At 43.3% G+C, this 23778-nt stretch overlaps 1 protein-coding gene across 1 annotated transcript in view; it reads right to left on the bottom strand.

Annotated features, from left to right (window-relative positions):
- Positions 1-250: 250 nt before the first annotated feature.
- The window catches only part of LOC147105720 (mitogen-activated protein kinase 12-like), a 65393-nt gene continuing 41865 nt past the window's right edge, over positions 251-23778 (bottom strand). Inside the window, exons 7-12 of the mRNA XM_086010348.1 lie at positions 21563-21677; positions 20509-20580; positions 15669-15748; positions 12472-12550; positions 11032-11205; positions 251-2383 (exon numbers count right to left, since the gene is read on the bottom strand). Of these exons, the coding sequence (XP_085866474.1) occupies positions 2310-2383; positions 11032-11205; positions 12472-12550; positions 15669-15748; positions 20509-20580; positions 21563-21677 (594 nt within the window). The 3' untranslated portion in view covers positions 251-2309. The remainder of the gene's footprint in view (positions 2384-11031; positions 11206-12471; positions 12551-15668; positions 15749-20508; positions 20581-21562; positions 21678-23778) is intronic.

Here is a 23778-nt window from a genome sequence, read left to right on the forward strand (position 1 = left end):
TTTGGGCCTCGAGTGCCCTCTGTTGGAGGTGCAGCTGCTGCTGCTCTGACTTTTGCCTTATCATTAATATTTAAGATACAATAAATTGACAAAATGTTGCAATTGTGTTACTGAGTGGCTGAAGTACCACAGATTGTGTGTGTGTGTATGCGCACTTGTGTGTTGCAGTAATTGAAGTAAGTAATGACCTTTTCTTAAACAATGAATACCAATGCACGAAGACAGGTGGCTTGCAGAAACAGTAATACTCTTCAAACTTTAAAAAATATTTTAATGTTTTAGCCTACTGGTGGTTTATCTGCAATACAGTTCAGAGTTTACTAAGATGTTTACAACACTGCTCCTTCAGCAACACAATATCACATTTGAGTGCGACTACCATAAGGTATCAAAGAATGCACACTGTTATAAGGCTAGTAATACACTAAGATGAATACCTGGAGTAAATACTGGCTGATGTATAGCACAGCTCACAAGGAAACGATTGAAGAGTTACTGTAAATAACTAGATGGCATCCCTGAGGAAATTGTTGAAGTATGCACTCATGGGTTTGAAAGATAATTGGCCAGATTTTGCAGTAGAAATAACGGTGAGCCTAACAGCGCTCACGGTTATCAACATGTAAATCGGACAGCAACTTCCGGCGACCCCACATGCGCAGTTAAATGCGTAAATCAGGAAGTGGCTGTCCGAGATGCCCAGCTCCCTCAGAAGCTGCGCGAGAATGGTATTTCACTGACTTACCATTGGAAACACAAGGAATGGCATGAAGTTGCTGTACTTACATGATAGATACACACTAAACTTGCCTGAAAAAGTTTGGACTTGTCCATTCCAGTGTAATTAATTTTTAATGGCGTGTAAAGTCTTAATTACTGCCAAACAACTTCTCTGCCACTGGAAAGTAAAGTTAACAAGTGTGGAGTCTCATTCCTTCAGATTTTAATTATTGGAGATTAACATTTTGTCTCTTGTCTCTCTCAATCCAATCTTCCTTTTCCCTCTCTTTATTTCGCTTTCTGTACATGATTTGACATTGAACTAATTATTTGAACTGACACTTCCTGGTTTAGTCTCTGTGCTGGTCATGAACAATTCTTTAATCTGATTGGTTAAGGAGTTACACAGTTGCTGCCCTGTTCACACATGTCCCAGATGCTCTGTAGAAGGCACTGTGCTTTTTCCAATAGGTGGCTGACAGGAACTGCCAGTGCAAAACCCATAGAAAGTCTACGGTAAGTATAATGAACAGCGCCCAACGGATTTATACGGCCAACTGCATTTCAGATGACTGAAATTAAGAAAATAGAAATGAATGACCATTATTAGTTAGATTAATGAAAACAAGTGAATTAATTAGCCAAGAGTGAGTAAAGCCCACATAGCTGGCCAATGCTGTACAGTAGCGCACATATTCTAAGCAAGGATTTGAAAATGTAAACTCTGATAATTACTTCTAATTAGTGTTCCAGCATTGTAATGGAATTACATATAGATTAATCAGTTTTCGATACCCTGTTCATGTTAGTTATAATTCTAACTCTCTAATAATGTTAACAATAGCTCTATATTATCTTGCTAATGGCACTTATAGAATGCCCATTAAAAACATGAAACACCACATAAGGAGTGTATGTATGCAAGAGACTGAAGACAATGTAGACAGAATAGACTATCCTTTGCTAACAACAACTTGCATTTATATAGCACCTTTAACGTAGTAAAACATTCCAAGGCTCTTTACAGGAGCATAATCAGACAAAAATGTGTGCAAATACATTATTTGGTCTCTTTGCAAATGAGGCTCAGTTAGAAAACGTGGTCTTGAAAATATGGTACAAATAGTCCACTATTTATACAGCTCTGGCAATTCAGGTTTTGAGTCATTCTTACTCCTAAAGTATCTGCAGTTAAAGAAAGAGCGATGAGGGTGACATTCAAATCTGTTGATAAGGTTATTGAAAAGTTTGGCATAAGGACAAGATTGCTTTTGCTGGTTTTTTCCCCTAAATTATCAACTGGAGAAATTTCAGCCTAAAATCACTAAGTGCTGCAGAATGTTTAAAAATGTTACAACACTGAAGTGCTTTCCAAGGAATGCTGGTGCAGAGTTTCAGTTTCACCTTCAAAGAAACAAAGTTACACTGTGATTGAACTGCAGGCTATATAGGCATAAAATTAAAGTAATGTACATTCTTTTTTCAAAACGCTGAAACCAAAACACAACTAAAATAATTAATGTTTTCACAGCTGCTCACTGCATGAATATATACTTCTTCTGTCTTGTTCCATAGCTACGATTCCAGAGCTACACTGCCGTTTCTTTAGATTCTGGTACTCCTGTTGATGGCTTAAAGTTAATCACCTCTTTATATGTATGACCTAGGGAGAAAAGAAGTGGATTTATTCCCTTGCAATATACCATGTTTTACACATTGCAGAAATTTCATAGTTCCATTTGTCTCTGGTGCCTTTTACGAGTTTTTCCTATGAAGAACTCAGTCTGCACTCTCTCTGTAAAGGACATACTCCGACAAAGGATACACTAATTTATGCCATTACTGAAGCTTAACCCCCATGCCTTCGAATGATGTTGACAAGGGGCAGAATGTAGATGAGGAAGAGTAGGGGCCAAGGATAGACCTCTGGGGGATTCCAGAGGTTACAGTGCAGGGGCAGAATGGAGAAGCCATTGCTGGAGCTGCTGTTACTATGAACGGATAGGTAAGATTGGAACCAAGTGCGGGCAGTCTCAATGAGCAGGACAGCGAAGGCGAGACATTGGAGGATGGTGCTGTGGTTGACCATGTGCCAATGGTTGCAGCGAGGTCGAGAAAGAGGAGGCATGATTTTTTTTCTCCAATTCCTTTCCCATTTCTCCTGAAGGTACTGATTCTTCCTGAGCATGTCTCTATAGGTACCTCGCCCAAGAAGACATTCTTCATGTGCGAGTCGAAACATTTAATTTCAGTATACTATTTAACGGTGGAAGCATCACAAGTGACCCCAAACGGGCCCATACATGTCCACAGCAGAAATCATTGGATAGCAATCAGTAGTGGGAACTCTGGTAATTTCCCCCCTCTCCAGCCGAGGGGCACTGAGGCCAACTGTAAAATTTCAACTGCTCTTTGAACTGAAATCAGCTACCCAAAACCAGAAAATGCTGGAAACACCAGCAGGTCAGTCAGAGTCTGTGGAGATAACAGGGAAGTTAGTATTTCAAGTGTGGAACCCTTTTCAGAACTGAACTCAACAAGAAGCTAAAATCAAATCTTGGACTTTCTGAGATGAGCATCATAGTTCTAAACCTGGTGGTATTTTTACCAACAAGGGAATCAGGGAAACTCTCAGAAATATAAGTAAACTATTACAAGAGACATACCAGTAGGAAAAAGAAACAGCAGATACAGATAGAAATTTAATTGTGGAATGAAAGGGTTTACTATACCACAATAAAACACAAGAACAGTTCAGCTTCATTTTTATAATCAGAAAATTAATGTCCAGAAATTAGTTAAAGAATAGATTGCAGTTTCTGTAATAGTACCAGCACTCATCTAGAAGATGGATGCCAGTAACGGAGAATGTAGTTTTTCAATGCAGTATCAGTAACAAACAATCCTGGGTTCCATAGATTAAATACAGATTGAAGCAGTAAAGCTTTCTCAGTTCTACCCTGACTATGTGATTTAACCCAAATATCAGTAGATCATCCTTAACTGCACCAGTTGAAGTTTTCCATTTATTCTCTCGAAGGATGACAAATTTACATCAAAATTGTGAGCGGTTTGCCTTGTGGACTCATGCCGACTAAGAACTGTGTTGAGAATGGCCAAAGTGACGTTCCTTGAGAACCTTACAACTGCCAGACAGAAGAGAATTTCATCATATAGCTTTGAGCCGAATTTGAACATAAATCAGATGCATCGGACCTGGGTGTGAGCAGTGAGGTGAGGCGAAGCTTAAAACCGGCAGCGACCGGAGGCCCGACCAGAGCATCGGACCTGGGTGTGAGCAGTGAGGTGAGGCGAGGCGGAGCTTAAAACCGGCAGCGACCCGAGGCCCGACCAGAGCATCGGACCTGGGTGTGAGCAGTGAGGTGAGGCGGAGCTTAAAACCGGCAGCGACCCGAGGCCCGACCAGAGCATCGGACCTGGGTGTGAGCAGTGAGGTGAGGCGAGGCAGAGCTTAAAACCGGCAGCAACCCGAGGCCCGACCAGAGCATCGGACCTGGGTGTGAGCGGTGAGGTGAGGCGTACCAATTCAACAGCAGAGGAGAGAGGTAAAAAGTAATCCAAGAGTGACGTCACCAGGAAGCAGGTAAGTGATTGGTTGGATTGGTTGGTGAGTATTTCTTTCTTTCTTGTCATTACAAGCTTAAATTCTGCGGGTTTTTTTTCTAGGGTCTCTGTGCTGTAGTGGGGACAGTTGGTAAACCATTTAACTGGTGTAATTAGAGGGATTGATTTAATTTAAATCCAATTAATTAAAGGGGATACTAGCATCTATAATCGGGTAGAGGGTGTCCATAACTAACAATAAAAAATTTAATTAATTACATAGAATGGAGCAGGTGATGTGTTACTGTTGCGAGATGTGGGAGCCGGTAGACCCCATTGAGGCTAACAGTGATTACATCTGTGACAAGTGTCTGCTGCTACAGGATCTCCAGCTCCGTGTTGATGAGCTGGAGTCTGAGCTTCAGACACTGCGACACATCAGGGAGGGGGAGAAGTACCTGGACTCTGTGTATCAGAAGGTGGTCACACCTATGAAGTTAATTAATTCAGATGTAGCCCATGGTCAGGGACAGGACGGTGTGACTACGAGCAAGGCAGGTACGGGGATCCAGGAGGTAGTGTTGGAGGAGCCGCAGCCTTTGCTCTTGTCCAACAGGTTCGAGGTTCTTACTCCCTGTGGGGACGGGAGCAGGGGCTGCAGGGAGGATGAGCAACCTGGCCACAGCACCGTGGAACGGGGGGCCATTCAAGAGGGGGGAGTAAATAGAAATGTTGTAGTGGTAGGGGATAGTATTATTAGGGGGATAGATAGAGTTCTCTGCAGCCAAGAGCGAGAGTCCCGTAGGCTGTGTTGCCTACCCGGTGCCAGGGTTAAGGACATCTCCTCTGGGCTGGAAAGAAACTTGCAGTGGGAGGGGGTGGATCCAGTCGTCGTGGTCCATGTTGGTACAAACGACGTAGATAGGACTAGGAAGCCGGTTCTGTTAAAGGAGTATGAGCAGCTAGGGGTCAAATTAAAAAACAGAACCTCAAGGGTAATAATCTCTGGATTATTACCTGAGCCACGAGCGAATTTGGCTAGGACAAATAAAATAAGAGAGTTAAATGCGTGGCTCAAAGACTGGTGTGGGAGAAATGGGTTTTGCTTCCTGGGACACTGGCACCAGTACTGGGGCAGGAGGGAGCTGTTCCGTTGGGACGGGCTTCACTTGGCCAGTGCTGGGACTAGAGTCCTGGCAGATCATATAACTATGGCTGTAGAGAGGGCTTTAAACTAACTAGTGGGGGGGAGGTTCCTAGAGAGCAAATAATAAAAATGACAACAGAGAAGGTCATAGAATTAGGTAACAGTGGGGAAATTAAAAACCAGAGCGTGTCAGGAAGGGGCAGAAGGTATGGAGTAAAAGGTAAAGTAATAAAAAGGGCAAAAGCAGGAACTAAGTGTCACAAAACAAATTTGAAAGTTCTCTATCTGAATGCACGTAGCATTTGTAACAAAATAGACGAGTTAATGGCACAAATAGCTACATATGGGTATGATCTTGTGGCCATTACAGAAACATGGCTGCAGGGTGACAATGCCTGGGAATTAAACATACCAGGTTATTTAACGACCAGGAAGGACAGGCAGGAAGGAAGGGGAGGTGGGGTGGCTATGTTAATAAAGGAAGGAATCACTAATACAGAGAAATGATATTGGGTCAAAAGATCAGGATAATGAAACAGTTTGGGTGGAGATAAAGAATAATAAGGGGAAAAAAACACTAGTGGGCGTAGTCTATAGGCCTCCAAACAGTTGCAACTCGGTTGGACGGAGTATCAATCAGGAAATAGTTGAGGCTTGTAATAAGGGAACATCTATAATTATGGGGGATTTTAACTATCATATTAATTGGACAAATCAAATTGGGCAGGGCTGCCTTGAGGATGAGTTCATTGAGTGTATTAGGGATGGGTTTCATGAGCAGTATGTAACTGAACCGACCAGGGGGCAAGCAACCTTAGATCTGGTCCTGTGTAACGAGACAGGATTAATAAAAAATGTCCTAGTAAAGGATCCCCTTGGAATGAGTGACCATAACATGGTTGAATTCCATATTCAATTAGAGGGTGAGAAGGTTGGATCTCAAACAAGCGTGCTAAGTTTGAATAAAGGAGACTATGAAGGTATGAGAGCGGAATTGAGTAGAGTGGATTGGGAAAATAGATTAAAGGGTAAGACAATACATGATCAGTGGTGTACATTTAAGGAGTTATTTTACAACTTCCAAAAAATATATATTCCACTGAGAAGAAAAGGGTGTAAAAGAAAAGACAGCCATCCGTGGCTAAGTAAAGAAATTAAGGATAGTATTCGACTAAAAACAAGGGCATATAAGGTAGCCAAATCTAGTGGGAGGATAGAGGATTGGGAAAACTTTAAAAGGCAGCAAAAAATAACAAAAAGATTGATTAAGAAAGGGAAGATAGATTATGAAAGTAAATTAGCAAAAAATATAAAAACAGATAGTAAGAGTTTTTATAGTTATATAAAAAGAAAAAGGGTGGCTAAAGTAAATGTTGGTCCCTTAGAGGATGAGACCGGGAAATTAATGGTGGGAATTATAGAGATGGCAAAAACACTGAATGAATATTTTGTATCAGTCTTTACAGTAGAGGACACTAAGAATATCCCAACACTGGACAAGCAGCGGGCTATAGGGGGGAAGGAGATAAACACGATCAAAATCACTAAGGAAGTGGTACTCGGTAAAATAATGGGACTCAAGGCGGATAAATCACCTGGACCTGATGGCTTACATCCTAGGGTCTTGAGGGAAGTGGCGGTAGGGATTGTGGATGCATTGGTAATAATCTTCCAAAAGTCCCTGGACTCAGCAAAGGTCCCGGCAGACTGGAAAACTGCTAATGTAACACCCTTATTTAAAAAGGGCAGTAGACAGAAGGCTGGAAACGATAGACCGGTTAGCCTAACATCTGTGGTAGGTAAAATTTTGGAGTCCATTATTAAGGAGACAGTAACAGGACATTTGAATAATCATAATTTTATAAGACAAAGTCAGCATGGTTTTATGAAGGGGAAGTCATGTTTGACAAATTTGCTGGAGTTCTTTGAGGAAGTAACATATAGGGTGGATAAAGGTGAACCAGTGGACGTAGTGTATTTAGACTTCCAAAAGGCATTTGACAAGGTGCCACACAAAAGATTATTGCTTAAGATAAAAAATCACGGGATTGGGGGTAATATTCTGGCATGGATAGAGGATTGGCTATCTAACAGAAGGCAGAGAGTTGGGATAAATGGTTCATTCTCAGACTGGCAATCAGTAACTAGTGGTGTTCCGCAGGGGTCAGTGCTGGGTCCCCAACTCTTTACAATCTATATTAACGATTTGGAGGAGGGGACCGAGTGTAACATATCAAAGTTTGCAGATGATACTAAGATGGGAGGGAAAGTAGTGAGTGAGGAGGACATAAAAAACCTGCAAGGGGACATAGACAGGCTAAGTAAGTGGGCAGAGATTTGGCAGATGGCATACAATACTGGAAAGTGTGAGGTTTTGGACTTTGGCAGGAAAAATCGTAGAGCAAGTTATTATCTTAATGGCAAGAAACTGGAAAGTACTGAAGTACAAAGGGATCTGGGGGTCCTGGTGCACGAAACTCAAAAGGTTAGTATGCAGGTGCAGCAAGTGATTAAGAAGGCCAATGGAATGTTGGCTTTCATTGCTAGGGGGATAGAATATAAAAATAGGGAGGTATTGCTTCAGTTGTACAAGGTATTGGTGAGACCGCACCTGGAATACTGCGTACAGTTTTGGTGTCCATACTTAAGAAAGGACATACTTGCTCTCGAGTCAGTACAAAGAAGGTTCACTCGGTTAATCCCGGGGATGAGGGGATGGACATATGAGGAGAGGTTGAGTAGATTGGGACTCTACTCATTGGAGTTCAGAAGAATGAGAGGCGATCTTATTGAAACATATACGATTGTGAAGGGGTTGGATCGGATGGATGCGGGGAGGATGTTCCCGATGATGGGTGAAACTAGAACTAGGGGGCATAGTCTTAGAATAAGGGGCTGCTCTTTCAAAACTGAGATGAGGAGGAACTACTTCACTCAGAGGGTGGTAGGTCCATGGAATATGCTGCCCCAAAAAGCTGTCGAAGCTACATCATTACATAAATTTAAAACAGAAATAGACAGTTTCCTAGAAGAAAAGGGAATTAAGGGTTACGGGGAGCGGGCAGGAATTTGGACATGAGTCTAGGTTCGGATCGGTCATGGCCCTGTGGGTAGCGGAGCGGGCCCAGGGGCCGTGTAGCCTGATCCTGCTCCTGTTTCGTGTGTCTAATTCTGTTAGATTCAGGAGATAGTTCTGTGATAGTGGATTCGCGGTTAGAATCAGATCAGCCATGATCTTATTGAATGGCGGAGCAGGCTCGAGGGGCCGATTGGCCTACTCCTGCTCCTATTTCTTATGTTCTTATGTTCTAAATGAACAGTGTGTTCAAAGCCACAATAACTACATGGGATGGCCAGAACACTTCCAATCAACATTTAGCAAGAAGTGACTTGCCAACTTCCTGCACCCCAACACTCCTTTTTCAATTGAAAGTCCCTCTACTAGTTCTCTGCTTTCTTTTAAAGTCCCATCCTCCATTCTCTTTTAATGCTCCGCTCCCCATTGTCTTTGGAAAGTTGCATTGGCTCTCATTTTTGAGCTCCAAAGCTGTGAAGTAGAGTGAAAAGAAAACGGTTAAAGAGGCAAAACCAAGAACGAGGTCTGAAAGAGGAGAAAAAGGAAAAGTGAATTGTAAGAGAAAGAGAAGAAATGGGAAGGAGAGAGATAGAGTCAGACAAAAGTTAGAGGAGAGAAAACATGTATGAGAAAAACAAGTAAAGGAGTGAGGGCAAAACAATGAAGAGGAGGTGGTGCAGAGCGAGAAACTGAAGTGAAGGAGAGGGGGGGCAGAGCAAGAAACTGAAGTGAAGGAGAGGGGGGGCAGAGTGAGAAACTGAAGTGAAGGAGAGGGGGGGCAGAGCGAGAAACTGAAGTGAAGGAGGGGGGTGCAGAGCGAGAAACTGAAGTGAAGGGGGGGGCAGAGCGAGAAACTGAAGTGAAGGAGGGGGGTGCAGAGCGAGAAACTGAAGTGAAGGAGGGGGGTGCAGAGCGAGAAACTGAAGTGAAGGAGGGGGGGGCAGAGCGAGAAACTGAAGTGAAGGAGAGGGGGGCAGAGCGAGAAACTGAAGTGAAGGAGAGGGGGGGCAGAGCGAGAAACTGAAGTGAAGGAGAGGGGGGGCAGAGCGAGAAACTGAAGTGAAGGAGAGGGGGGGGCAGAGCGAGAAACTGAAGTGAAGGAGAGGGGGGCAGAGCGAGAAACTGAAGTGAAGGAGAAGGGGGGGGGCAGAGCAAGAAATTGAAGTGAAGGAGAGGGTGGGGGGCAGAGCAAGAAACAAGTGAAGGAGAAGAGACAGATCTTTTTGCAGACTTACCACTCTCGGTATATTTATTTAGAGGGGTGCAAGAAGTTGAGAGCTTTTCAGTGAAAAAGTTTGTGGGCCACCAAATTGGATAGTTTTGTTCAAATTTATTTCAAGAAGGGCAATTGGCTTAGGCAAACCTTAAATAAAGGCAGACCATGACTAACCGTGAGGCAGCGAGTGAGCATGGCATGCTTGTAGATGTTCCTCTGCTGTCCCAGCCATCATTTTACATAGATTTACATAGAATGTACAGCACAGAAACAGGCCATTCAGCCCAACTGATCTCTGCCAGCGTTTATGCTCCACACGAGCCTCCTCTCACCTCTCTTCATCGAACCCTAACCTATTCCTTTCTCCCTCATGTGTTTAACTAGCTTCCCCTTAAATGCACCTATGCTAGTCACCTCAAATACTCCTTGTGATAGCGAGTTCCACATTCTAACCACTCTCTGGATAAAGAAGAGTTCCCTATTGCATTTATTAGTGACTACCTTATACCCTAGCTTTGGACCCCCCACAAGTGGAAACATCTTCTCTGTCTATCCTATCAAACCCCTTCATAATTTTAAAGACCTCTATTAGGAAAGAGAAGGCTGAGGGGTGACCTAATAGTTAGAACCTCTCAGAATATCCTGTAAATCTTTTCTGCACCTTCTCCCGTGCCTCTATATCCTTTTGATAATATGGAGACCTGAACTGTGCACAGCACTCCAAATGTGGTCTAACCAAGGTTCTATACAACTTTAACATAACTTTTCTGCTTTTCAATTCTATCCCTCTAGAAATGAACCCCAGTGCTTTGCTTTTTTAAACTGGCCTTATTAACCTGCAACGATATTTTTAGTGATTTTTTAAAAACCGATTGTACTTATGAATGTCCTAACTAACTGTGCCATCCAATCCCAGCTGAAACTGATTTTGCCTTAAGAGCAGAAACTTATGAATAATATGAACATTTCAGTAGTGAAGGAAAGAGCAAGAAACAAAGGTGAAGGAGAGTGAAAAAAGAGGAGCGATTGACATATTTTGCAGATTTACTCCTACCAGCAGCCTTAGCTTGAGGAATGTGAAAGGCGGAGACCATTTTGATGGGGCCTAGCTACAAAAGTTTGAGAACCATTGAATCAGATAGCTTTTTCTGGCCTGCACATGCCTTCGGTCCCATATGTGGTTGACTCCAAATACCCTCTGAAGTGGGGCCCGCCACCAGGGATGGGCAATACGTGTGGTCATGTCTGTGTCGTCCACAACCCGAGAACAAATTAAAAAAAAAAAATCAGTGTTAGCAGTATGCTTACATTTCCATTCTTCAATAGTGCAGTCCATGTTATCAAAACTATCGTCATACGGCTTTGCCACGGTCTCTTCCTCAGGATCTCGGTACTGCTCGAAGTAAGAGTGAGCCAAAGCCTCTGCAGCAGTTATTCGTTTTTCAGCATCGAGTACAAGCATTTTTTCCAGAAGGTTGACAGCTGTTTTCAGAAACAATGTCGTCAACAACATTAAGGTTATCAAACAAATGAAATTCTAAACTAGAAAGAATGACTGTGCGCACACATTACATAAGCTAGTACTGTACAGTGCCACATGCAACTTCAAGGTAGAAAAATGTACTATGTTGCTTCACAGAGGTGTAACGAACAAGATACACAGATAAATACTTATTATTAATCACAGGAAGGAGAAAGGATGCACCCACTGTCAGAATCAAGCATACCCAGCTTATGTCACTTAAGGCACACGTTAGATGTAAAGTATATTAATACAACATTGGTGCGATTCACCAGTTGCGTTGCCAAAACTAAAAAGAGACACAGGCACAATTATCTGTTAGCAGCTTCTATTTCACACTGACAAATACTGGCAAAAATGCACAAACTGGCTGGATGGATTTAAATTTTTGTACTGCTGTTGTGAGGTGCAAATACCAGTGCCAATGGCACTGAATTGGCTACCAGCCATCTGGGGAAAATCTAATTTCAGATTAGCACCCTCATCTACAGCAGTCCTAACCCATTGGTTTGAGCTGGGGTTGGATGGCACAGTTGGTTGGCACACTCATAGGTACAATCAGTAACAAAATGACGGTTGGGTTATCAAAGGCACATCCATGAACATGCCATGCCCACTCTGCCTCACTCACACACTCCCTTGGAGGGAGGTCAGGCAATCATTGATGAATTTAGGGCAGTTTTGTGCTGCGGGTTTGTGATTTGTAGAAAAAACATTGCAAGCATTTCACCTCCATTCATTACCCCTCCAGACAGACCAGCTGTGGAATTTAGTGCACCAATTCATCTGTTTACTATCACATCGCTGATTTATGCTGCTTTTACACTGGTGCTTGTTTTGTTCAGATTCTAGGAGATCCTTGAGCCAGCACCTGGTATTTACACTACTAATTCAGGTTCCTTTATTCCAGTGGCCAAAGCGTAGACCCACAAAAAACGGAGTGTACATTTGTACCCTGTGTTAAGGGAGTTGGTTTTATTAATGTAAACAAAGGAGTGGGTCATGGACACCAGTCTTCTGGAATCTGTCTAAAGAAATGGAAGTATAAAAGGGACTTTAGGCAAAGGTTGCTTCAACCTCCAATTGCCCATGTAACCAGGGTACAAAAGTCCTAAATTACCTTATCTGAATAACATTTCATTGCTACGCTGATTGAAGAATTAATTTGTTAAAATCCACCTAACTTCTTCACTAAAACTTATCAGCTTATAAAAAGTGTTTCTTACCCACTTGATTTGCATTTGCAAACAGGGCCTTAAAGTCTTTTTTCTGGACCCTTGGTAAACTTTTGATGTAATTTTTAGCCTGTAGGGAACAAAAGTATAACATCATTGTTGAGGTTTTGTTTAACACAGATTATTACTGGTAGCACACGAGCATTTAATACCGTTAACTATTGACGCCCCAAACATTTAGTTTCGATAATTCAGCATGTTCCAAGATCTATATAAACACCTGATGCCATTTTTTCAGGATTAAGCCAATGTAAATTTTATAACAAAATTTTAAAAATCCTAAATATTTATTGGGAAATGTAATAAGGGCAATTTGACATAGCTTGTGATTTTAGCCCTGTTTACATCAATGTTTCACTGTTTTAATGTTTCTCCTGTAAGTAGTAAGCTGTTAAATTGCTAAAATACTTACTTATACATTTTGAAAATTGGGAATATCATTAGGCCCTTAAAAATACTATTGCGATTTCAATTAGTAGCATTCCTTTTGTTAAAACTTTCACATCTCTTTACTATTTCTATTAAAGTCAAATCAACAATACTCACTAGGTTATGAAGTCCCTAAAAATGAAGCCATGATTCAAATCTGTTCAATTCTGAAATTAGAATGGGGATTTATTGGTTTTCAGTCCCTTGAAGCTATCTTCAAGCTACACTTGAAGTCTCCGCTTCACTAATGTGAAAGTCCCAAAACGCATATGACACATGTTTGATGCTGGCCAGTATAAAAATACCTTGCATTTATGTAGCATCTTGCACAACCCCAGGACATCCCAAAGTGCTTCACAGACAATGAAGTACTTTTAAAGTGGAGTGACTGTTGTAAGGTAGGAAACACGGCAGCCTATTTGTGAACAGCAAGCTCCCACAAACAGCAATGAGATAATGACCAGATAATCTGTTTTTAGTGGTGTTGGTTGAGGGATTAACATTAGCCAGACACCTGGAGGACCCTTCTTCGAATAGTGCCATGGGATCTTTTATGTCTACCTGTGAGGGCAGACAGGGCCTCAGTTTAATGTCTCATCCAAAAAAAAAACAGCACCTCCGACAGTGCACCACTCCCTCAATACTACACTGAAATATCAGCCTGGGTTATGTGCTCAAATCCTGCAGTGGAATTTAACCTCAAAAACCTTCTGACTCAGGCAAGAGTGCTACCAGTGAGGCAAGGCCGACACCTGGGGGGGGGAGGATTTTGCTGGTGCTCAGGGGGTAGGTTTGGAGGCGGGACCGGTGGCAAAATGGTAAAAAATGGGAGCGGGTCCCGAACCTGCTCCCAACCCGCCTCCAAATGATCTTCCCGGGAGGCGGGCCCCCGATTTGTGCAGGGACCCATCTCCTAGCGGCGGGCAGTTAAGAGGCTTTTTCCCATTTTGCACCTACTGCTGCAGGCTTCCTGACATTGGGAAACCCTGCCAGGGTGAGTGAGGTGAGCTGTGGGTCTGTTGTACTGTAACTGTAGAAATGACAGCTGCAGAGGTAGTGTGAAGGCTGCAATGGGACATTGGTAAGTATGACAGGTGAGAGAATGTTGGGGAATTTTTTTTTACTGTGGTTTGATGCTTCTGACAAGCTGTCATGTGTTTGTGCAGCCTCATCTCATCGGGAGAAGTGACAGATGGCTTCTGCAATCTCACATGCAGCTGCCATCTGTTTCATCCTAAGGAGAGAGTCATTGGAGAGCCTGGTGCAAGGGCTCACCTTTGGACAGTGATTGTCAGTGTTTGACAGCACCTCAATGCTGTCAAACACTGACAATTCATCTCAAAAAATTATGGTGCCTCTCACTTTAACAAAACCAGCAGATGAAGCATCATGCACTGACGTCATCTGACACCGGCTTTCCCTTAATTGGCCGGCAAGCCCGCAGGGCAGGCTTAACAAGGCCAATCAGGGGAAAATAGCATCTGTTCATCAGACGTCGCTGGGGGCGGGACTGAAACCTGAAAACCAGCAATCCCGCCTCAACCTCCGAATCTAAGGTAAAATCCAGCCCCTAATTGGTAATGTTGTTAATGTCTTCTCTGGTTAAAAACAACTTCAAAGAAGTAATCATTTAGTATATTAAATCTGACTTTTCATCCTCATTTTCAATTCCATACACGTCCCTTAGGGTTTTGACTTTCTACCCTCCCTGTTACAGTTTTGGAGAATTATTAGTCAATAAACTAAGCATATCTGAATCATGACTACTGTTTGGTACCACATAATTTTGTGAGTAGTGTTCACTTTTTACAATATAAATTGAGGGAAATGCAGCTTTAAGAGCAAGTCTATTGATGTTTCCATATTTAAAATGTAATATTTAAATCAGTGGCATCACTAAAAATATCAATTTCCAGACTGTAGCACTTTTCATTGCTTAGCTTCCTGAAATAAATGCAAGATATAAGTATATTGATTCAGCCTCAGTAAAAAATAGATTCGTTAGAAGCTCAGCTCTGATGTAGTCCTGATTTGGCAGGTAACATGGATCTGTTGCTATGGTAACCCATCTCTGGAACTGAACCCTTTTCTTGCTGCAGAAGGAAAACAGCATTAAATCTAATTAGCAGGCTCATAGAAAGAGCATCGTGACGCAAACCAGCCAAATGGGAAATATATAATTAACCAATAATTGCACATGTAATCAGATGTCAAACAATCTGCATCTTAAAAATGATTCAGTGCCACATTTTGCTTATTTTGCTTTCTGATATAGCTAGAAGAGTGTATCACCAACTACAATTACTAAAGTAACAGAACAATTTGTGTAGGAAAATGTGTAAACAACCATTAACTCATTACCATTTAAGCATACTCTGGAGTGATTGTCACTGATATGATCCCTTTTCTACGCAAGAGCTTTCAGATAAGGCTGGAAAATGGAGTTGAGGTGCAGAGCAGCCATGATCTAATTGCAGGCTTGAGGGGCTGAATGGCCTACTCATGATCCTAATGTTCCAAGAGTATTTCTAGAACTGCTTTTTGTCATTTCGATGTATATATGACACATTTAAGTCAATGCTGGCTTAGTTTAGACTGGGCAATGTACTGGGCAGCAGAGGTCCATGGAATATACAGTGCATTATGCCAAGAATGATCAAAAGGACAGCATTAGTCTAAAACCATAACAATAAAGAAACCATTAAAGAGTTAAAAAGTTCCATTTGTTACTTTTTGTAGGCTTTAAATGTTCTGCTTACCTCTTGACTTTGCAACTTCTGAACAAAGTCTTGGGCCGGTGTACCTGTTATTTTCATGATTTCTGTCAGTTGATCTAGATCTATAAACTACGAGTCAAGAATCATGTTCTATGAACCATTTAGCAGCAGGGCAAATACCCTGATGCGCAATTAAGTTAATTAGGTTCTGTAACCCTGTGTGAGTCTGCTGAGTGCCACACATCAATCAAATATCCAAGGTATTATCACCTGTGAAAAGCAGACACACACAATTGGGAGAACAATAAAGAGCCATTTAGAACAAGAATGTAGGACAGAGTTAACGATGCTTCTTAATTAAAACCACTATTTAATATGCACCCAGTTCTTGATCCTTTGCAAGTCACCCATCAACATATGTCCGCCAAATCAGGGGATAGAGTTTCCGCTTTGGGTGCAATCAGGAAATTGCACTTGAAATTGCATTGGTTAGGTTACAGTTCAAGTTGGCGCTAAAATTCATTTGCACAATCACAAACGTAAAACTTCCGTGAACCAGCGCAATCGGTCAGTGTAATAGAACGTAATTTTTTTTGCATTAAAAAATATTGATTGATGTATTTAATAGTGGTAACCTGGTGCAGTTTTATTAATTCAGCTGAAAATGGGTTTATCACATTAAAAAAAAATCAGCATTTTTAATAAGAGCGTCTAGTCCACCACCGGTGACTAACCTGATTTTAAATCACTGAAAATTACTTAAAACACAAACTATACTGAACCATTTAATAGTTTCATTGGTGTACACTAGTCAGTTTCCAAGTAAATTAAATATTTTTTAATATGTAAAAACTTTTAAAACGTGCCTACTAGTGCCTGTGCGCCTAAAAAGCAGCTCAATTTGAAGAGCTTTCCCGAACGGGCGGAATCGGCTGAAACTTGGAATCCTCATTAATTTAATCTGGGGGAACGGCCAGTTTTGTGGGCAGAGCCGGCTTCAGGCAAAATGATTTTGAAACCAGCGTTAAAGATTTACGTTTGACATAACTTACGCTCGAGTTACCACGATCCTTTGCATGGTTTGGCTGATTTCACCCAGATTGCGCTGATAAAACTAACGGAAACTCTACCCCAAGATGTTCTTGGTTGAGGACCTCTTCAGGGTAACTGCCTATCCAACCCTTTCCAGGAAGAGACAGAATTCTAGCGAGTTAGCCGGACCTTAAATTTTTCTCCACTCTGCAAAATAGTGCTTTATTTCAACTGAGTGATTATTGACAACGATGCAACACTATTTCCAATGTTCCATTCTCAGTGAAAACTCATGAAATCCAGCTAAATCGGATAGACAACATTTTTCTTTTGCATATTGTCACAAAAAGAGGGCACACCTAAAGACAACCCGGAACAGGGCAAATGTCGCGCAAAATTGGTGGTTGCTGAGAACACAGAGTAGAGAAATTGTACAGAGAAGTCAATGTTATGTCAACGTGATCCTGACCAACGGCTCCACCACGGACCCAATTCACGGACGGACCGGGGTCAAGCAAGGCTGTGTCATCGCACCAACGCTCTTCTCGATCTTCCTTGCTGCAATACTCCATCTCACCCTCAGTAAGCTCCCCGCTGGAGTGGAGCTAATTTACAGAACAAACAGGAAACTGTTCAACCTCCGTCGCCTCCAGTCCAGATCCAAGGTCGTCCCATCCTCTGCCATTGAATTACCGTATGCTGACGACGCTTGCGACTGCGCTCACTCGGAGGTCGAACTCCAAACCATCGTCATCATCTTCACCGAAGCATACGAGAGCATGGGCCTTACACTAAACATCCGTAAGACAAAGGTCCTCTACCAACCTGCCCCCGCCACACAGTACTGCTCTCTGATTATCAAAATCCATGACAAGGCCTTGGACAACGTGGACCACTTTCCATACCTCGGGAGCCTACTGTCAACAAGGGCAGACGTCGATGACGAAGTCCAACACCGCCTTCAGTGTGCCAGTGCAGCCTTCGATCGCCTGAGGAAGAGAATGTTTGAAGACCAGGGCCTCAAACCCGGCACTAAGCTCATGGTCTACAGAGCAGTAGTGATACCTGCCCTCCTGAATGCTTCAGAGACATGGACTATGTACAGCAGCCACCTCAAAGCACTGGAGAGGTACCACCAATGCTGCCTCCGCAAGATCCTGCAAATACATTCGCAGGATAGGCGCACCAACGTCAGTGTTCTCGCTCAGGCCATCATCCCCAGCATTGAAGCTCTGACCATGCTTGATCAGCTCCGATGGACGGGCCACATCGTCCACATGCCCGATACGAGACTCCCAAAACAAGCGCTCTACTCGGAGCTCCGACATGGCAAGAGAGCCCCAGGTGGGCAGAGGAAATGCTTCAAGGACACCCTCAAAGCCTCCTTGAAAAAGTGCAACATCCCCACCGACACCTGGGAATCCCTGGCCCAAGACCGCACAAAGTGAAGCAGAAGCATCCGGGAGCAAGCGGAAGCCAAGTGCAAACAGCGGAAGGAGCGCACGTCAACCCAAGCACCCCACCCACCCGCCCCTTCAACCACCGTCTGCCCCACCTGAGACAGAGACTGTAGGTCCCGCATTGGACTCTTCAGTCACCTGTGAACTCATTTTTAGTGTGGAAGCAAGTCATCCTCGGTTCTGAGGGACTGCCTATAGAAGAAGAAGATTCCTAAAGCCTATCTTGGATCAGCAAGTGATTATTAACTGCATTTGAACTTCTGCTTTGAAAGGATAGGGTTGCCGATGATGCCACCAGGCCAGAGGCGGATTAACAGATGGGCCTGGACACTGCTGCAAGTGAGCAACCCAGGAGAAAAATCAGGAATTAGAGTCTGTGTATCGAGTCTGGGGTTCGCTAGCACCTCCTGGGAAAGAAATTCTCATGGGAGGCGTGACAACTTCTGGCACAAGTCCTTCCCACTCCCAGTCTCATGAAAACTGCTGCCGTGCTACAGTAATCTGAATTTATTCGTTTTACTCCTTGTCCTCCTGCCTTCACTGTTACTTTGCAGGTAAGTAACTTCTGTTGTGAAGTAAAAGTGAACATAACTTTACTCAGTGTTTTGTAGGACACAATTTGCTGTTATGTACGTGTGCTGACTGGTAACAGGTTAAACTGAGAATGTAGATATTCAGATTAAACTCCATGGCAGGGGATAATGTAAAGTAACAAACCATCAATTCTAAATACACAAGGATGTCTCTCAAAGGCTCATCTCAAGACTGGGTAACATTCTCCCGTAGTGCTCAGGACGAGAAGTACTGTCAATAAACAAAGGGTACAGCTTATTCCCTGCCATTTTGGTTAACTGAACCCTATCCTTTCACCCTGATCTTTTCTCCAGAACTATATCAAGGTGATCCTTGTACCTCCTTCCCTAGTTGCTAGGGGATTGGCGCCACGCTCCGCTGTGCCTAGAATACGCAAACCCTGTGTGATTATGGATTCCTCCAGCAACCAAACTTCAAGTTATTTTGTGTATTTGTAATTTTTCATATTTTGTTACACATATTTAGGAGGTATTGCGCGGGGGGGGGGGGGGGGGGTGTGTGTGCGCACAGAGAGGAGGTATTGCGTGGGGGGGCGGGGGGGGGGTGGTGCAGAGAGGAGGTCCCCGAGGAGGCACCCAGGGCCCCAAGAATTCTTAATCCGATTGTATGGAAGAGGGAACCGCAGGCAGTAGCTGCACAGTGCGAAGTTTTGCACTCTTTTTGGAAAGATACAGAATATTGAGGCGCAGCTGCAGCAGTTTCTCGGTTCCTGCCACAAACATGGAGTCTGGTTCAAGTGTAAATTTTGATATTTCTGCTCCATCCATCGGGGGGCGGTCAATTTCCACGGAGGTTCACCTCATCTGTCCTAATATCAGCAGAGGAGCAGTGGAAATGTGAAATCCCATTTTCTTGGGGTTTCTACGGGTCAATGGCAGACGTGCGGGAGAATGCTGATTAAAATTCACTCCAATAGAGTTTAAAGGAACGACAGACTGGCCACACCTCTCTGATACTGGCGAGGGTGCAGTTTGGTATCAAGGCAAATGTTTAAAACTAAAACGAGTTTGCAATTCTTACGTGATAGAGGTCCGCAACACTGTGGGCCACTTATAGAAATTTCATAGAATCATAGACATTTACGGCACAGAAGGGGGCCATTCGGACTTGAATTTCTCAGTGCTGAAAATAATATATTCCTCAGCCACCCACTGTAAACTGCAGGCTGCTGTAGGACTCGAAACTCTAATTTTCTAGTTACATTACTCATCTGTGTAAGGTTTTTTGTTAAACCGGAAGCTGCTGCCAATGAACAGAAAGCTGCGCAGAAGCTTTCTGAATATAAATCTGCGGAGCGCTGGGTTGGTTTAAGTATTAATGTATAATAGTATCGGGGGGGGGGGGGGGAAATATGTGTTTGGAGCACGAGCTCCGTGTGAAGGGAAAGGAGAAGAAAAATAATAAAAATGGCCATTTGCTGAGTTTTGCTGGTGCAGGAGTCCCCCTTGGTCATTGACTCTGTCATTCCCAGGGAAGATAAAGAGCTCTCTCTCTCTCCTTGCATCTAAAGCACAATTAAAATCAAACTGATTCACTATCTAGTGTCAATAAAAGCTAGCTTGATGTATTCAGTCAATTGTTGGAAGTGTTTTCTTTGTGATGCTGACAATATTTTCTTTTTAGTTAGCAAAGAACCAATAAAAACCTCTGGAACAGCGCGCGCAACGACTTCATTTTGTTGGCAGCAGGCGCGGCCTTTTAGTAATTACCTAAATGCCCCAGCTATTTATTGCGATACATTTAGCCATCTATTAGTAATTAGCAGGGAGAGTGTCTGTCATAGTTACGAAGGATACGATCGATGCCTTTAAAAAGAGGCCGGGTTGTAATCATCTCCGCCATGATGCAGCCAACAGACCAAATATCAACTGCAAATATACAAATTATACAAAGGTCATTACACTGACAGGGTGAACTTGCTTTCATATAATCAACAGTTTGCAATATTGGAAACAAAACTTTTTATGCGAAAATGTAGACATTAGCTTAATGATTTAGGAGCTTAATAAGTACATGAGGCCTCAACAAGCAGGCCTGTGTCTGCTTATCCAGTAGCTGTCATGATGTTTTAATGTGCCATCTTCTGCCACACTTTGTGCCTGCAAAGAGGCTGGCTGCTTGGAGACAAGGTCTATCCCTGCACACTTGGCTCATAACTCCTATCAGGAACCACCTGACCCAGTGACTGCCTTGCTGGATTTTCTGCCCCTGCCAATCGGTGAGCTGCCCACAGAAAGCATGATTAGTGTTGGCAGCTCGACCATTACTTTAAGTTAGGCCCGGCCACAAAAATTGGCACAGGCCCCCTGTCGATCCCTTCGGGCAGGTGCAGCGCACGGACGCCACGCTTTATGCCCCCCCCCCCGCCCCAATTCATCTAATGTGCTCTCATTAATGTGCTTTATTGTACAATACTTGAGAGGTCTGCTGGTACTGCAAACAGAAAATGCAAGTTGCTTATTGCTAATGGCATTTTGTTCAAAAATGCGTGAGCTGCCAATAATGGCAGACAAAATTCAAAATCTAAACACTGTCGTTTGAAACACTGAGCATTCTTTGCACATGCTTCAGGTTAATCTGTGACCTCTCAGTTTCACACACAAGTGGAACACAAATAAAACTGTAAAATAAACCAGAGAATTGATTTATGTCTGTAGTGCTGGGGGAAAAAAAAGGAAAATGTAGTGATTCCTCATCTCTGTCAAATATACCGTAGAGGGTATAAGATTACCTGAAATAACAACAGAAAAAGCTGGAAAAACTCGGCAGGCCAGGCAACATCCGTGGAGAGAGAAACAGAGTTAACGTTTCAGGTCGAAACCCTTCTTCAGAACTATCGTATAAGATTACCTGTCTGAGTATAATGCATCCAGTTAAGTATAACCTCTGGGGCACGGTACCATCTGGTAACTACATAACCAGTCATTTCCTGATCTGCATGTCTTGCTAACCCAAAATCCAGAATCTATAATGCAAAGTGAAGAGCGTTAAAAATGTCACAAGTTAAACACATCCCTATGTTATTATACTTATGTACAATGATCTTGTTTACTATTGTGGCATAAGCCTAAACCCGAGGGTTGGTTTTCTTGGTTCCTTGAAGTGAACAGCATTTGCATAGAGATTACGAACAGTTGCTAAATGTGGATAAAGTGGATATCAACAAATGCTGTTTCTACTCCTTTACCACTTCACACACATCCATTAATGGCTCACTCACACTGTAACTGTAGTGTTGGTGCAGAGTGCTGCCACTTCATTCTGACCCTGTAGTTACAGTGTAAATGTTGCCTGAATCCAGAGTTAGGGCTTGAATTGATACCGGATCAGAGAGGAAACTTCCCGGAAGAGGTAGTCCCAGTCTGCTTTGCTCTGAAGTTAGTTTGGACCTTTACGCCTGCCTTGCATTCCACAAGTTAAGCGTCGATGTGAAGCTGGAACCACTTTGTAATGGCACTGAGTGTGAATCAAGTTTCACAGAATTTTGTGTTTACAGACGAGGTAAACAATAAGAGATGCTGCGATCAGAGGGAGACAAGAATATGGATTGAGTAAAAGCTAAAACTACAGGAAACTCTCTGGTATCCGGCACCGACGGGATCGGGATGGTGCCAGTTGATTAAAAATTCCGGATGACGGAGAGGGTTATCTACCGAGGCTATTTTTAACAAACAACGAGTCAGACTCCTGTTATTGAGGTGTTCCGACTCCCGACAGCGCCAAGAAGCCGAGTAGTGGCAGTTTGGAGAACTACCCCCACTGACTAACTCGGCCACCGCGGGAGACTCGGACTTGGCAACATTTCTGGTTATTGAGGTGTTGTTTTCGGAGTATGAATTTTGTCGGTTAATAGAGAATTCCGGATATTTAGGTGCCGTTTAAACGAGAGTTTTCTGTACGTAGGAAAAGATCTGATCCAGAGAACACATGCGTACCGAGTGGGGGAACAAAGACACTGTACTTGTGCTGTGCGATAACGTGTTTGTATGAACTTTTTGTCTGTTATTTAATGAAGGTATTTTTTTTTCACTTTAATGAAGATATTAATCCGTTAGAAATAAACGGGTTAGCTTTGTTGATAAAAGGCGAGACAAAAGAGTCTCATGTGAATATGTTAACATGCTTGTTACTAATTCATCCCCAAAGAGAGCGATTTTTGACAGCACACACACCTGGGGCACTTTGCACCAACCGTACTGTTTGAACTAATTATATGGAAATGGCAGCAGCTGCACAGCAGTAACAACATCAAGCCTGGGTGGGGAGCAACACATAACTAATGCTGTGTTAAAAAAATAACTTAATCATCACCACGAACGCAGAAGAATAATGACAGCATAAAATAATGCTCGCTCATTGCAACATCGGGGGCGATTTTAACTCCCTTTGCTTGGTGGAAATGGGGGGTGGGGAGGTAGTGGAGTTAAAATGGTGGTGGACTTATCGTCTGTCACCATATTTTCATAGGCTCGCCTGAATCCATGCAAATTGGGGTCCTAGGGTACACATGGGAGCCCAATGCAATTTTAATGGCCTACTGGGTGGAGCATGCACCGTGGACATTCTGCTCAGTAAAACCAGGCTGGCACAAGGAAGAGGCCCGGAAAGGTAAGTGTTAAAATTATTTCTATGAGGCCAGAAGGATCAGGCATGTTCCTCTGGGCTCCACAAGAATAATATGGGCAGCTGCCACCCCAGGCTCACCCCCCGCCGCCGAACCCCTTTACACAACTGCAACCGACATTCCCACTAAGTACTGCACAGCGGTCTGGAGGTCCCGCGCAAGCCGCTCACCAGCTTTTCAATGCAAGAAACCGCGCACGCGTGAAAATTTGAATGGGCCGCGCAGCCTGTTAAAGGGACCGCGCACCCAAACAAAATTACTGGGAACATTGACCGCAAACCCTACCCCCGGATCTGCCTTTCTCCGGGTCGGTCTCCGGGCCACCCGATATTGTGCTGGACCCGGAGGCGACGGCTTGCAGCGAGACACTTGTCTGGGACTCTGGATGCAAGTTAATGCGGCCCTGCCCTCAAAATGGACCAGAGCTCCCGCTATCTGCCTG

The sequence above is a fragment of the Somniosus microcephalus genome, chromosome 17, assembly GCF_052327205.1.
Source record: "Somniosus microcephalus isolate GS21.2 chromosome 17, FLI_Smic_1.0, whole genome shotgun sequence".
NCBI classification, from domain to species: Eukaryota; Metazoa; Chordata; class Chondrichthyes; order Squaliformes; family Somniosidae; genus Somniosus; species Somniosus microcephalus.